Genomic DNA, 15,065 nt, shown 5'->3' with positions numbered 1-15,065 from the left:
GTTAGACAAAAAAGGGTTAGATAAATAAAAACATGTATGCTCAAATAAATACTTAAGAACACAAACCTTAAACCCAAATAATCTTCTGCTCTTGCAATCTATCATAGAGAACTATTCATGGCAAACACTCTTGCAAACCTTAAACTCTTCATGATGTTGGATCTTCAAATCCTTGATAATTTTAAGGAAAAAAAAAGGGTTAGATAAATAAATGGATAAGTTTCTCTTAACAATTATTGCAAATCTTAAAGTGGAGAAGTTTCATAATGCTTTTATAATGGAAGTTATTTATGTTTCTGATATTGAGTAAATCAAAAGAAAGTATTTTTATCGTATCCACAGAGACTGGAGTGATATTACTAACGATCAGAGAATTGAAACTTTTTAGAAGCTAAGATTGTAAGAATTTGGTTTGATTTAATGAAACTCTACTTGGTAATGGACTACAATTAAAATGCAAATTTCGTAAAAGAAATTTGAGAATTTGAGAAATCTTGCAGGGATTGGTTTTCCTCTACTGTTAGTATATGTAATTCACTGATTTATCTTTTATACTCATGCTATTATTCAGATCTCCATATACTTTTCAAAAGCGACGTTTATGTCTACACGAAGTTTTCTCGTTCCTTCAGTTTATTCAATTGATGATCTCTCACTCGAATTGAACATACTGACTGTGATTAAATACAAGTATTCAATATGGATCCCAAATATAATTCTATGTCTAGCAATTAATATTTGAGTGATTAAATATCTTTCATTCATAGATTTGGAAGCAATTGTCATTAACAATCCAATTCATAAGATATAGAAATTAGGATCAAGATATAATCGATAATCATAATAGCATGCTTGTATTAGAATGATAATCAGAAAATATACATACTTTTTCAGTAGAGTAATCCAATCCCTAGCAAGAGAGAGAGAGAGAGAGTTAGTTATCCATCAACATCGTAACTTGTACAAAAGGGAAGAAATTAAGATGAATGAACATCAATGATGATTCCTCAATCGTTGATGTGAATCCAGCTCGATTCTCCGATTCTCTCTTCCTAAGTAATCTTTTAACTTATCACACATTATTACAAGAACAATTCTCTATATCTTAACTTCTTTTCCCTTCCCCCTTTCTGCTCATGCTTATGCTCTTTTTATACCAGTTCCAGCCGCCTGAGTTTGCTACGCGAAAGGATGTTCACTACAACGAACATTTGCTTCAGGGTTAAGTATTCAAATCTGACCGCCTTCAGTTAACCGCCACAGTTCGCTATAGCGAGCTGTTATTTCGCTAGAGCGAACCATCTTCGCTGCTGCTCGCTACGAGCGAATTGGGAGAGGTTGCTTCTGTTTCCATTTGCTACAACGAATCGGGGCTTCGCTGTAGCGAATCTGATCTTCGCTTTCCTTCGCTGCTAGCGAACTATGAGAGTTTAATTCTGTTTGTTTATGTGTCCTTTCGCTACAGCGAATCGGGGCTTCGCTATAGCGAACTCTGCTTGATTGCCCTGCTTCGCTGATGTTCGCTATAACGAATAATCTTTTTCTTCCTTTTTTTGTTTCTGCGTGGATTCGCTACAGCGAATCGTGGCTTTGCATAGCGAACTCTCTTTTGTTGGTGTGTATCAGGGCCTTCTAGCCTTTGAGTCTTTTTTGTCCCTTTCTTTCTTAACCTGCACAAATGCAATATATGTCAATGTATATCTTTTTCTTGCTCAAATTGTGTTTTTAACTATCTATAATTGAGTTGTTAGTGTCATAATGGTGCTTTTGTGGATACTATTCTAACAACTTATGGCTTGTTAACAATTTCACGCAGATCACTAATCGTAATATCTTGAGCGTTGATAGTCATGAAATGGATGACAGGGATTTGATTAAGAACGGGTTATAACATTTATTTACAAATTAAAATAGAGGTTCCAATGTTCCCTTGGGTTTTTGGAAAACCGACGGGTTAAAACATTTATTTACAAATAAAAAATACAATTAAAAAAATGTTTCAATGTTCCCTTGTTTTTTTTTTAAAAATCGATAGGTTTTAAAATTTATTTATAAATAACAAATACAATTAAAAGAGAGGTTAGAACACCGATGTGGCGCGCATGGATTAGAATCATATCACTAGGATAGTAATGATCAGCTCTATTCAAGTCGTAACATCTCTTTTGAATTATCAAGGTGACTTTTGAGCTATTTAAACGTCTCGTTGTGTCTTCAAACATTGTTTCAAAGTCTTTTCCTATTTTCAACGTCTCATTACTAACTCTCTGTTTCTTGTTTCCTTGTTTCAAAGTTCTATTGTTTAAAAAATGGATGCAAATTTGTTGTTCGTTATCAATGAAAAGTATGTAGATTTCAATGATTTCAATTGTTTTGAACTAAGGAAAGTTGTTAACAAATAGAGGGTGAATGTTTACTTTCACATTCTTCATGGCCCCATATACTCTAATCTCGTTAAAGAGTTATGGATGAATGCCTCCGTTGTTCCAGCTGGTCATGATGAAATCATCCAGTCCTATATCAATGGCTCTCATTTCTTCATTACTCCATCACTGATTGCTATGACAATCAATTGTCAAGAGACAGGTAGTTGTGTTGAACACTATGAATATAACAATTTCCACTCAACCCAACTTCATCGAATTTATGGCAAACAAAATAAGCTCTCTAGTCCTGCTTCTTTACTCCCTATTGTAAATTTTTGGTTTCAACTTCTAGTGGCAAATCTCCACCCAAGAGAGAAAGACCTGGAAACGCTTACTTGGTATGATAAGTATCTCTTGTTATTCCTCACCTACAACATGAGAGTTAATCTTCCTCTTACTATTTTCAACTTCTTGAAGGAAATGATAAATACTTATTGAAAGGAAACGACTTTCCTCATACCTTAGGGAAGAGTTCTTCTTGAACTTTTCCATAAGTTAGAGATAGTTAAGGGTAATGTTGAAGTCGAGTGGACTGAGAAGTTTGAATTTGTTGAGTAGTTTTCTTTGTTGTGTTGTTTTTTTATTATTATTATCAATGAAAAATTTCTTTTTTCTATTATTGTTTGTTCTTGTTTATTGAAAACAAAGTTTTAAATGTGGAAACGGAGATTCGAAGCGAGATTCTTATAGCTATATTACCTCGATTCTCAAGAAGGCACTAACTTATGGCTATGTTACCTCGGTGTTTTATAACACCGACGTAACATGTTATTTATCTTATTGAAAAATAAAATATTGCGCTCCTAGGACATACCCTATCGGTTTTTAGCAATGTTAGAGATGAAAGCTTCGTCATAAAAAGTGTTATTCGTTGTAGTGAACTAACACTCTGACTACTGAACAAACATCTATGAAGGAGGTTATGCATCATCCCTAGCTGAGGGACTCTCATTCCACCAAAGGAGACGCCTTTAGTTGAGGGACTCACCCCAAGATAAGAGATTCTCCTCCCATCAAAAGGAGTCGTCTTCAGTTGAGGGACTCGCTCCTAGATGAGAGACTCATTCCCAACCGAGGGACTCGCCCCTGACCACAAACCTCAACTTGAGGGAAACCTAAAAGTAATTTTCTCATTACAAGTCCACGTGCTTGAGAAACTGTATAGAGATATGTTTGTTAGAGTTCAAAATAAGGGCGACATACGGGTCCTCACCCCGTGAAGTGTTGCCTTGGCGCGACCTTTACGTGACATGTTGGGCTCACCCTTAGGGAAGACATGTATAATATCGTTATCCATTCACTAACCACATAAACAGAGTCAACAGTCTCCCTCAGTCAAGGAGGAGTGGTTATCACCTCTTAGGCTTTCCTAAACTTAAAGCTCCAAAGCGTCTATAAATACTTTAACCGTTGAAAGGACATATCAATATTCCCTTAGTATATAAACATAACATATAGAACTTTTTATCTCATGTGAACTTTCTCTCTCCATAGTTAAAAATCACCACCAAATAGAATATGTCACCATCGTAGACAAGACTTAACCACCATTAATCACAAAGACCTCTAGTTATTCCTTATCCGCGTAAAGATACCAGAGACTTGTTTACTTGTTTTTTTTTATTAACACATATTTAAAGTAGAAGTTTGTTGAAATAAATTTTTGTTAATAAAAACATAAACAAGAAACCTAATTATAGGATAGAATCCTCAATTTTAGGTTTTTGTTGATAAACATAAACCTTCTATTTTAGGTTTTATTAATTACTTAACATGCACCCATAGTATTTTTCTTAACATAAACCTTCTATTTTAGGTTTTATTAATTAATTTCTTACTAACATTTCTCCATCTAATTGGAGACCAATTCACATTCAATTGAAAAAAAATAATTTTGATAGCTCACAAGACACAATGGGTTGAGAAGACGACAAAACTCAGAAACCCAGTTTGTCAGAAATATCTGCAACACACACAGAAGCAGCATAGTTCAATTATTACCGGAAATAGCCGGTTCTTCTCGTAACCCAACGTATCATCATCATCACCAACATCAACACATCTTCCAACACATACAAACTAGAAATCGAACAAACAAAACAAAACAACTCGGTTTTTGGTTTTTTCCTTTTACTTGTGAGAGTGAGTGTGTGAGTTTGTGTGCAGTTTCAGTCTCATTCATTTCATTCATATATTATATGCGTGTGTGTTGGAAACTACACAATTTCAATTCACGTATCATCATCATCATCACTTTCATTATTACTATATCTTTTCGTTTCACAATCACCATCACTTCACTTCCATCACCATCTCTCTCTCTTTCTCTCTCTACTTCAAAACCAAACCCTTCTTTTTTTCCATTCTTTGTTTTTTTATACACCATGGCTGAAGGTTTTGAACACTATCATATCCCACAACAAAGCAGAAGAGAGAAGCTCCGATTCTTATCTCAAAACCAACCATCTTTCATAGAATCTTCTTCAACTACCCTAAACCCTAGTTCAACACCTTTACCTTCTCTCTACGACCCTTCCTTCATTTCACCAGTTTTCTCACCTTCCACCAACCAAACAATTGAGGCTATCACCACTAACCCTTTTCTCTATCAAACTTACAACGACGGTTGCAACACTAACACTAACAGTGAAGTCATGTTGCTGAAATCTGAACCTTTGTCTTTGTCTTTATCATCGTCTCAACAGAATAACCAGGTTCAGATGAGTGTGCATCACCCTTTGGAGGTTAATAATCTTCAGAGATATGGGTCTGTTGTTGTGAATGGTGGTGGTGAGGTTTCGAGGAACACGGTTCCGTTGGGACCGTTTACGGGGTATGCGTCGGTTTTGAAGGGGTCGAGGTTTTTGAAACCTGCGCAGCAATTATTGGATGAGATGTGTGATGTTGGGGCGCGTGTTGAGAAGATTGCTTCTGCTGCTGATTTGTCGTTGATGGAGAATTCTGTTCAGGAGAGGAATGGAAGTGTTGATGATGGAAATGATGTTGAGGGTAGGAAGAACAAGTCTAGACTATTAAACGTGCTAGATGAGGTATAAGGTTTTTCTTTTTCTATCTCTTTGATTTTCTGAATTTTCCTTGTTTGATCTGTGTTATTGACAATTGAAAATTTCATGAAATGAGTTTTCTTGAATGACATTATATTTTTAGTATAATTATGTCACAATTTGGCATTGGTTGTTAATGGTTTGTGCTTCAAACAAGTTAAAGCTAAACTTATCATGTATTTTAGAAACATATGCTTGCATACATACATACATATACCTTTAATGTGTATATATGTATCTTTCTCAATGTTACACACAAGGGTTTAGGTCTTTCTTTATCTTGGAAATGGTTTCGGTTCGGTGAAGTTGAGTCCTTGGCTCCATTAATGGCCATCTTTAGTTTCTGAAGAGTCTGTAAGTTAGATATGCTTCAACCGTGACTATAAATAAGGGTTTTATTTTGCGAGTTTAAGTTTGATTGTAGAACACTTTGGGCCGTGTGCGTTAGACCTTCTTGCACGTCCTTAAAGACGGCACTGTTTTCACAAGTCCTCTATTACAAGTTGTTTCCTTTGTGTTGGGTTGAAGTATTCCTTATTCTTCGTATTTAATATATAATCCTAGCTATTAACATATTTAAAAATAACATTCACAAGCGTGTCTGTTTAAATTTGTTTTTTCAATAAGTAAACTTAAGAAAATCTAGTACTACTAAGAAGTTTGGTAATTTAATCAAATTGTGAGATAATTTTTCATCTTCAATCATCAAAAGATTTGCAGGAGATACAGACAGTACTATCAGCAGATTCATGCAGTAATAACTTCATTTGAATATGTTGCCGGCCTCGGAAACGCTGCTCCATATGCAAGTTTGGCTATAAATGCCATGACCAAACATTTTAGAGGCTTGAAGAATGTGATTACTAACCAGCTTCAGTTTATCGGTAAGTCGAATTTTCAGATAAACAATACAAAGGACAACGAATCCCCAAGGTTTTGCAACAGCGACAGAAGCCCTTACAGTCGAAGGCCTGAGTTTCTCGAACACGTCCAACAACCTATTTGGCGACCACAGCGAGGCCTCCCTGAGCGTGCTGTGAGTGTTCTCAGGGCATGGTTGTTTGAACACTTTCTGCACCCGTAAGTGTGTTATTTTTGAACACGAGCGATTGAATGTCGGTGTCGAACACCCAAACATTTCTCTGATATGATGTTTTTTCTTGTTATAGTTATCCTACCGATACCGACAAGCTAATGCTGGCTAAACAAACTGGTCTATCTCGCAACCAGGTAAACATATTTCAAGATAAAACCTCGATAATCTGCTTAATTTCATGCTTGATTGATGTATTCTTTGTATTAGTATAATTAGCTATGTCTATGTGTCACAGGTCTCTAATTGGTTTATAAATGCAAGAGTAAGGCTTTGGAAACCAATGGTGGAGGAAATTCACATGCTTGAATCACAACAATCTCTAAAGGAACCATCACAAAGAGAAGAACATAGCCGGAAAAATTTAAGTGATAACAACATTGCCGAGAATCAATCTACCTCCACAGACAAGTTCCACGACGACGGCTCTTATAAACGAATGAGAAACGAGCTTCACAATATACCGGCGGCGATGAATCAGAGCATTGCAAGCAATCAACAAGTCGGTAGTGTTGGAGTGAGCATGATGAATAACGGTGCAACAAACAATGGTGTCTCTCTCACACTTGGCCTACATCAAAACCATGGAATCGGGTTGTCCGAGCCCTTCGACATGAGTGCTGCTCAACGCTACGGTCTTGCAGTTCAACCCGATAGCTACGTCGCGAGTAGCTTTCAGTTGCAGAATCGACAGTTTGGGAGGGATTTTATTACAGGCCAACTTTTGCATGACTTTGTAGGGTGAATCTGTAATCTACTAACTTTGCATTTACTAACCATGTTGTTATTATTGGTTTCATCCATCACAAGAAATTAGGAAAAGGAAGTGTGAACATTGTCTCTGGCAGGTTTTTGAACTCAGCACAAGCGAGTTGCAACTCTGTCAGAAGAAACCTGAAAGGCATGACTTTAATAGATTAATAAAGCTTTTACTTCATCTTTATTGCGTCTATAACACTTGGTCAATAATGGTCAATCGTTTCCTAATATCAATTTTTCTTACACAAGAAATAATGGAATAATTTCTATATATAAAGATAGTATAAATATAGATATAGTAATTTCACAAGAGATTCTCTAGAAATTTAACCAAACATGGTAGAAAATATCATTACAATGGTCATGAGAGAATTATACATTAGAATTGGACGAATGAAAGAGAGTTTCCTAACTTCAGCTTTCTTCACACTCTTAAAATATCATTGGTATTTGGTTTATACATGAATGGGTAAAATTCCTAGTAATGCTTCAAAACAACATGAAATGTGCCATTAAATATTTGTTAGTTGCGATTTATGTTAATTTTTGTATTCATTTCTTGAGACTTTATTTTTTTCCCGCATTGTTTGCTTTGATTTGCTTGCTTGTTTGGAGAAAAACAATGGTTGCTACGTGATTCCAAATCATATTGGAACCAAATAACGAGAAGATCACCTCCTGTTTCACACTAATCCATCAAGAGAATTCTAGCAATATCACTTACCGTAGGGGAGAAACTCTAGCCACATACCGAATTACCTCAAGAAATTCTTGCATGGAAATAACCATAAATTCATATTCAGAAATTTTTTTAATTTTTTTTTAAATTTAAATTTCTTTTTTATTTGAATTCATGGAGTGGTTGTTGTAAAACCCCATATTTTCCTTAATTAATTTAAATTGGAATTAAATTATTTATTGGAATTATTTGGCATTTGACTGAATTTAATTGAAGAATTATGGAAAAAGGAGTTATTGGGCTTGGTGTTGTGATGAGTAAGAGAGGGGTGCTAAGTGATAGGCCGATACTAAGTGAATTTTATTCTTTCATAAAATAGAGAAGTTGAGAAGGAAGAAAAATAGAAGCAAAAGAGGAGAAAGGAGAATACGTGTAGGGATGGCAATGGGCATGATTTGGGCAGGGTATTATAGTACCCATCCCCATACCCGCACTTTAAAAGAATCCCCGTACCCGAGCCCAAACCCGCATGGGTATCAATATTCATACCCGTACTCGTACCCTTTGGGTACCTCAATGCCCATACCCGTACTCGTTTACCCGCATTTATAGTAAAATTAAATCATTTAATTACAAAATATCATATAGTTTAAGTCTTTTTAACAATATTAAAAAAATTATGCATGTCATTGTTGAGTTAAGAAACAAATAAATACTTTTATTAAAATGTGTAAAGATTTAATAGCGATATATTTTTAAAAATTTTTAAAAACATGCATTTTTTATATAATAATATAAATAAAATTATATAAACTTGTAGTGCGGGTATGGGGCGGGGTGGGTAGTAAGGTACCCGTGCCCGCATCCATACCCGCATATTTTAATGGGTAATTACCCGAACCCGTGCCCGTACCCATTTTTACGGGTTTTTACCCTACCCGATATGGGTCTTTTTATGGGTACCCACGGGGGATGGGGCAAATTGCCATCCCTAAATACGTGAAAGAGGAGCAGAAGAGGAAGAGGACCAACCAAGAATTCTTGACTAAGGTAAGGGGGGACTCTCCGATTAGCATCTCTTATCGTATTTTAGATTTAGGAATATTATTTAGGTCAATTGGATTGTATGTTTAGGTTTTGGGAGATTTAGGTTATTTTGTTGAATTAATGTAATTGATGAATGATTTTGGTGTTAGATGACCTCTAAAATGTGTTATAATTGTAGTATATTATGTAAATTGGTGATATTTTGGTGTGGGAACTGTTGTGGTGCGATTAGATTGAAATTAGGAGAGGAAAGATGTCAAAAATCGCAGAAAAATTCTGCATAAACGCAGCATGCGTCGACCTATAGGTTCCTAAAAGACCAGCATGAGTCGACTCATGGGTCGACCTGAGCAAACCCGAGGGGGACAGGAATTTCTGTGCGTCGACCTGAAGAAGTTGTGAGTCGACTCACAGCATACAAATTTTTACAAATTTCTCGAAGGTCATAACTTTCAAACCGTATATCCGTTTTTAGTGCCGTTTCGAGCATGATGAACCTTATGAGATAACCTATGTGTTTAAATGATGAAATGAGGTGTAACTTTCAATTAAATTGGAATCATGAGTTTATTGTTTGATGAATGATGTATTGTACACATATGTGATGAGATGTGTTAATACATGCTATGTTTGAAGTAATAATCATGTGAGGATTTATGAGTTGTATGATGATGACAATTGGATGGTATTTGAATGATGCTAATATATATTTAAACATGCTTGATAATGATGATGATGGTAAGAGATGAGACGATGATGTTCATTGGATCGACGATGTTATAAGTATGTTGTATATGTTTGCATTCATTCATAATCATACGTTTGAGGGCTGAATCCGAATGATGTGTGGATTCAGCGAAGGGCATAATTCCCATTGTGTGGAATTTGTGTTGGCAGGGCCGTATCTTGAAGATGTTGGACCGGTCGGTGGGTTATTCCCATTGATGATGTTTGGTACCTGTTTACGGTGATTTCCGGTAAACAACCGCTAGTCCTCCAAACTATAAAGTATACTTTGGTTACTCGCAGGATCGACTAGATTGATCCTAGGACATAGTCAAACAATTATCTTTCGATATGATTTGATTCATGCTTGTTTGTTCTGGCTTCGAGAAAACTTGTTTATGATCATGTGAATGTTTACTTAAAAACAACACTTGTTATACACATAAGTATGTCTTTCGACAAAGAAATATAAATAAAAGCGTATAAACTGCAGAAATGTAAAGTGCAGGAATGTAACGTGCAAGAATGTAAAAATGCAGATATATAAAGTGCTTCGAAATGAAAGTTAGACGAAATAAAGAAGTGCAGGAATGTAAATAACAGGAAGTAAACGAAATCAGTAATAATGAAAAGATGCTTGAATAAAGAAAAATACAAATGTATTAAACTGGTGTTGGTGTCTGTCATACCCCAATTTTTGACCCTAAGATCCTATATCATTCATATCCCAATCACTAATCAAGAGCTTCACTTGGAAGTTTTGTTTATGGTGTTGCACTCACCTCATCAATAAGAGGGACCATCAAGCACCAATGATTGTTTACCTTGTATGCATACTATACTAACCCAAATACCAAAAACATTGCTTTGTTTCTTTGTAGGCTTTTGTTTTGTAGGTACCAAGCCAAGACATGCAATAAACAAGGCATTCTTCAAATTTTTGACTGATGAAATCGATTTCCCTATTGGGTAAATCGATTTCCCTGCAGCAATCTTCAACAAAATCACATTCTGGACAGCATGAAATCGATTTCCCTCCTGGGTAAATCGATTTCCCTAGTGTATTTTGCGCCAATTTCTCTTCTGGAACAGAGTGAAATCGATTTCACTCCTGGGGAAATCGATTTCCTTAAGGCGAAATTCAAAAAATATAAGGAGGGAAGCTTGACATCATTTTGGCACCTTTTTATTTGATCATTTTACCAATTTTCCACCTCATCAAAATTAACCCCTTCATTAATCCCATTTTAACCTCATTTTACCATTTCTTACCATTTAAATGCCACTTTAATCACCAATTAAACACAAGCTAATTACCAAATGCAAAAAGACCAAACTACCACTACTCTTGCTCTCATCCTATAAATAGAGCCCACTACTCTCTCATTTCTCAAGCTTTTGAGAGCCAAAAAACCTCTTGCAATTTCTCTCCTCATTCCTACCAAATTCACCAAAGCTCTTCATTCTTTCATAAAGTTTGTGAGTTACATCTTGAACCTCACAAACTTTGAGCTAAACCACCATCCATTTCACTTTTTTTTCTTCAATTGTTGAGAGATCAAGATTGGTGTTGGTGATTCTTGAAGTAGATCCAAGTTATGTTCAAGATTTGGTAAATTTTCTTCATCCTTTTTGTATATCATGATGTAGATCTTTGTTGCTTGTGTGTGATGCATCTTTGATGCTATATTGGTGCTATTTGATGGTGATTTGATGGAAAATTCGTGCTCCAATTGATGTTTGATCATAAGGTGTTTGTACATTTGTTCAAGTCAAGTTTTATGCCTCTAAATGTTGTTTTTGCTGATTTTTACACTGAGGAAATCGATTTCCTTAAGGCTGAAATCGATTTCCTGCTGAGCGTGACTTGTTTTTTTTGAAAACTGCACTATGGAAATCGATTTCCCTCTGCATGAAATCGATTTCCTGCTGGCAGAATGTGGTTTTTTGCCTTTTTTATGCTTGTTTTGGTTTCCTACTTCCTCCACTTCATTAATATCATTGGATCTAGGATGTTGATAGGTTTGAAATGACCTAATCCATAATATTAGATGAATGATATTAATGATAGTGTGAGTTGATTATCTTTTGTGAATTTTATTCTTCTTCCTCCATTTCATTAATATCATTGGATCTAGGATGTTGATAGGTTTGAAAGAACCAAATCCATAATATTAGATGAATGATATTAATGATAGTGTGAGTTGATTATCTTTATGCATTTTATCTTCTTCTTCTCCTTTTTTTCTTTTGATCGATGAAAGTCTTAATACTTTGAGAATTCTTATGGATTCTTAGTGAAGACTAGATCGTTACCTATTTTCTTTTCGTGCGGTATTGCTTTCGGAAGGCGATCTACATATCGTTCTTCTCGCATACATTAGCACATAAAGTTTTGACCGGCCTCGTTGTAGGGTGATTTCTACATAAATCACTTGGCGATCTGCTTAATATAGCGCAATATTTCGTGTCCCGAATCAAAAAGATCAAACATGGAAGAGAATTGTATGCGGTTGATTTAAGACTTGTGGAGGTTTTTTATCGTGTAGTCGCTATGATTTTATCAAGCTTCTGATAAGCCCCATTGACTTTAAATCCGAGTACATCATTCACTCACCATCGATCTTCATTACTAACTTTGATAACATACTTGACAAGTTTCAAGATGGTTATCTTTAACATCTAACAACTAACTTTAATTTCCGCAATTTATTATACCGCTCTTTATATTTCTCGCTTTATCGCTTTATTTTATCATTTCATCATATTTACATTCCGCCATTTTCTCTTTGTCCATTTGGACGTTTATAATTCCGCTATTTTCTCTTTGTCCACTTGGACATATGTTTATGCTTCCGCTATTTTCCTTTTGTCCACTTGGACCATACTTTACTTTTATGCTAAAACACTAATAAACAACAAAAATCTAAAAAATACATAAGGCTCTCTTTGGACTATCGGTTACTATCCCTAGCACTTTGGAGATTCGGACTTATGGACCTAGTACCTCTGGACTCATTCTATTACTATCCTGTGATTGTTCTGTCTGTCTGGCATTGTTCTGTTGTATGTTTATGTGTGCAGGTATTTCCTTGAAAGCCCTTGATGGTTAATTCCAAGGCATTGAGATAAGGATTTTACCCGAAAACAGTCGTTACTCTGCCCGACTTTCGTCAGAATCTTAATGTGCTTAATGAAAAATGGTGCTAAGACAATAAGTTCATCTGGATCCCCAAGTGTTAATGTGTTGGTACTGATAAATCCAAAGGATGGGAAAACTACCTTGGCTCTTAATGTCAAGTGTTGGCTTCTTATTCGGTTAGACCGTTTCTTTCCTTAGCTTTTATTTTATGCATTAGGTTAGCCTCTTCATCTCCTCCCATTCTTAAATTTTCAAAATCTTCTCTCTTTTTCCAAAACATTCTTATGTTTGCAAACCTTTTCAAAACCTTTTTTTTTCTCTCTTAAAAATATCTTTCGCCGTTAGTGGCTTTTCTTCAAAAGTTTAGACACCGTTAATTGTCGAAACGAGTGGTTATACCCCACGATTTTGAAATTGATTGATAATAACGAGATCTTTTCCGCGTGAGAGAGCTAGTGGCATACTCGTTGATTTTATCCGAGTTGGAGCCCTTCTTTCATTTGCGATGCAAAGAACTTGTTTGTTCTCATGCTCAAGATCAATGGCTGAGTATTTCTCTCTAACAACAACAAAGTGTTTATTCGTTTTAAAAACGTTTTTTCCCAAAAGCGGAACTACATTAGCTCTGACTTCTCCATTGCACCGAGGAGGTATGTAGGCCCAAGGCTTAACGCTTTGCCGAGCTTATTTTAAAAATAAAACAAACTCTTTTTTAGAACACACACACACACACAGATTTTCAAAAAAGTTCCCGTGGAGTACCACGGATATGAGGGGTGCTTTAAACCTTCCCCTCATATAATCAACACCCGTACCTGAGATCTCTTTCTTGTTTTAAAAACAAAACTTTGGGTTTTACGTTCTTTTCCCTTTTCCTTTGAAAAAATAAAGCGCGGTGGCGATTTCAAACGGAATATTGATTCGAGTCAATCCCATGGCTTCGATATCAGATTTTCCCCGCTACAGTGTCATACGTACATTTCTCAGCGAACTCGTCCTCTAAACACTTGATACTTGAGTGGTTTGTGAGTGATTTGTACAAAATGAACACACGGAATCCTAACATTAAGACCCTTATTTATACTAAATTCGACCCTAACGGTCCTACACTAATCTGATGCCACGTTGCCCACAAGAATCCCTGGGATGCCATCTGTATTTGTGCAGTTACACAAACTACTTCGAAATTCAAATCCTCCCGCCTGAATCCTCTTTCGACGCGTGGCAACGTGATCAGAATTGAGAATGCCACGAAAACACGTTAAGCTTCAGTACTTTACGTATTTCGCAAAAAACGTTTTAAGTCTTTAAAGATAATCTTCTTCGAATTAGCTCCAAGTCTAACCATCTTTACTCCAACTCAAACAAACATTCTCGAAACATGGCCATCAGTAGCCATTTTTTAAACTCAGAAATGGTCACCAGTAACCATCTTCCTTCGAATTGTAACTCTTCAAAGGATATTCTTTCTAAACGAAATCTTCAGCTAACAAATTGCCCCCAATAAATGCCTGTTTCGAAAACAAGAGAAATAGGCGTTTCTTGTCATGATGAGATTTCGTTTTGCTCACTTCTTAGAGTTCCAAGACAACTGACTAACGTCATAATCATTTATGACTCCACTTTCAAAACGTCTTGTCATTTTCAAAGATGTCTTCTCAGAACTTACATTCCCACGTTCTGGCATTACTTCATGATCATTACTCCTATATACTAGGAATAAGGCTAATAATTATTCAACCGCCGTTGGATTAAATCAACGCCTGCCGCGTGTCTTTTGACTTTTACCCAGAAGATTTGAAAGGGTTTCCGTTAAACCTTTAAATACTTGAACTTCTACCCTCTCATAACTTCCACTTCTATTTTCTTTACCCTCAACACAGAAAAGAAAAATTCTCTTTGGCCTCGTTTAACCTATTCCTCAAATCAAATTCACTCATGGCGTCTTCTTCAAATTCTCTTCAATCCATTCAGAAACTTCAAAATCCTACACAAATAAAGAATCAAGCACATATTCCAGACCCAAATGACGTAGAGGCGCGCGCTATCTACGCTTCTCAGGTAATCATCCCTTTTGAACTTTCTGAAAAAACTCATGCTTTCATGGGTCCTTTACCAGGAGGAAACA

At 35.9% G+C, this 15,065-nt stretch overlaps 1 protein-coding gene across 1 annotated transcript; it reads left to right on the top strand.

Annotated features, from left to right (window-relative positions):
• Positions 1 to 4,293: 4,293 nt before the first annotated feature.
• LOC131611865 (BEL1-like homeodomain protein 9) lies at positions 4,294 to 7,527 on the top strand. Its single transcript, XM_058883705.1, has 4 exons — positions 4,294 to 5,476; positions 6,204 to 6,571; positions 6,661 to 6,721; positions 6,823 to 7,527. The coding sequence occupies exons 1-4, from the start codon at positions 4,625 to 4,627 to the stop codon at positions 7,327 to 7,329; spliced, it is 1,788 nt and encodes a 595-aa protein (XP_058739688.1). The 5' UTR covers positions 4,294 to 4,624; the 3' UTR covers positions 7,330 to 7,527.
• Positions 7,528 to 15,065: the final 7,538 nt, after the last annotated feature.

The sequence above is a fragment of the Vicia villosa genome, linkage group LG6 (genome assembly GCF_029867415.1).
Source record: "Vicia villosa cultivar HV-30 ecotype Madison, WI linkage group LG6, Vvil1.0, whole genome shotgun sequence".
Lineage (NCBI taxonomy): Eukaryota > Viridiplantae > Streptophyta > Magnoliopsida > Fabales > Fabaceae > Vicia > Vicia villosa.
Note: the sequence above shows the minus strand (reverse complement) of the source record. Positions and strands in the feature narration are given on the sequence as shown.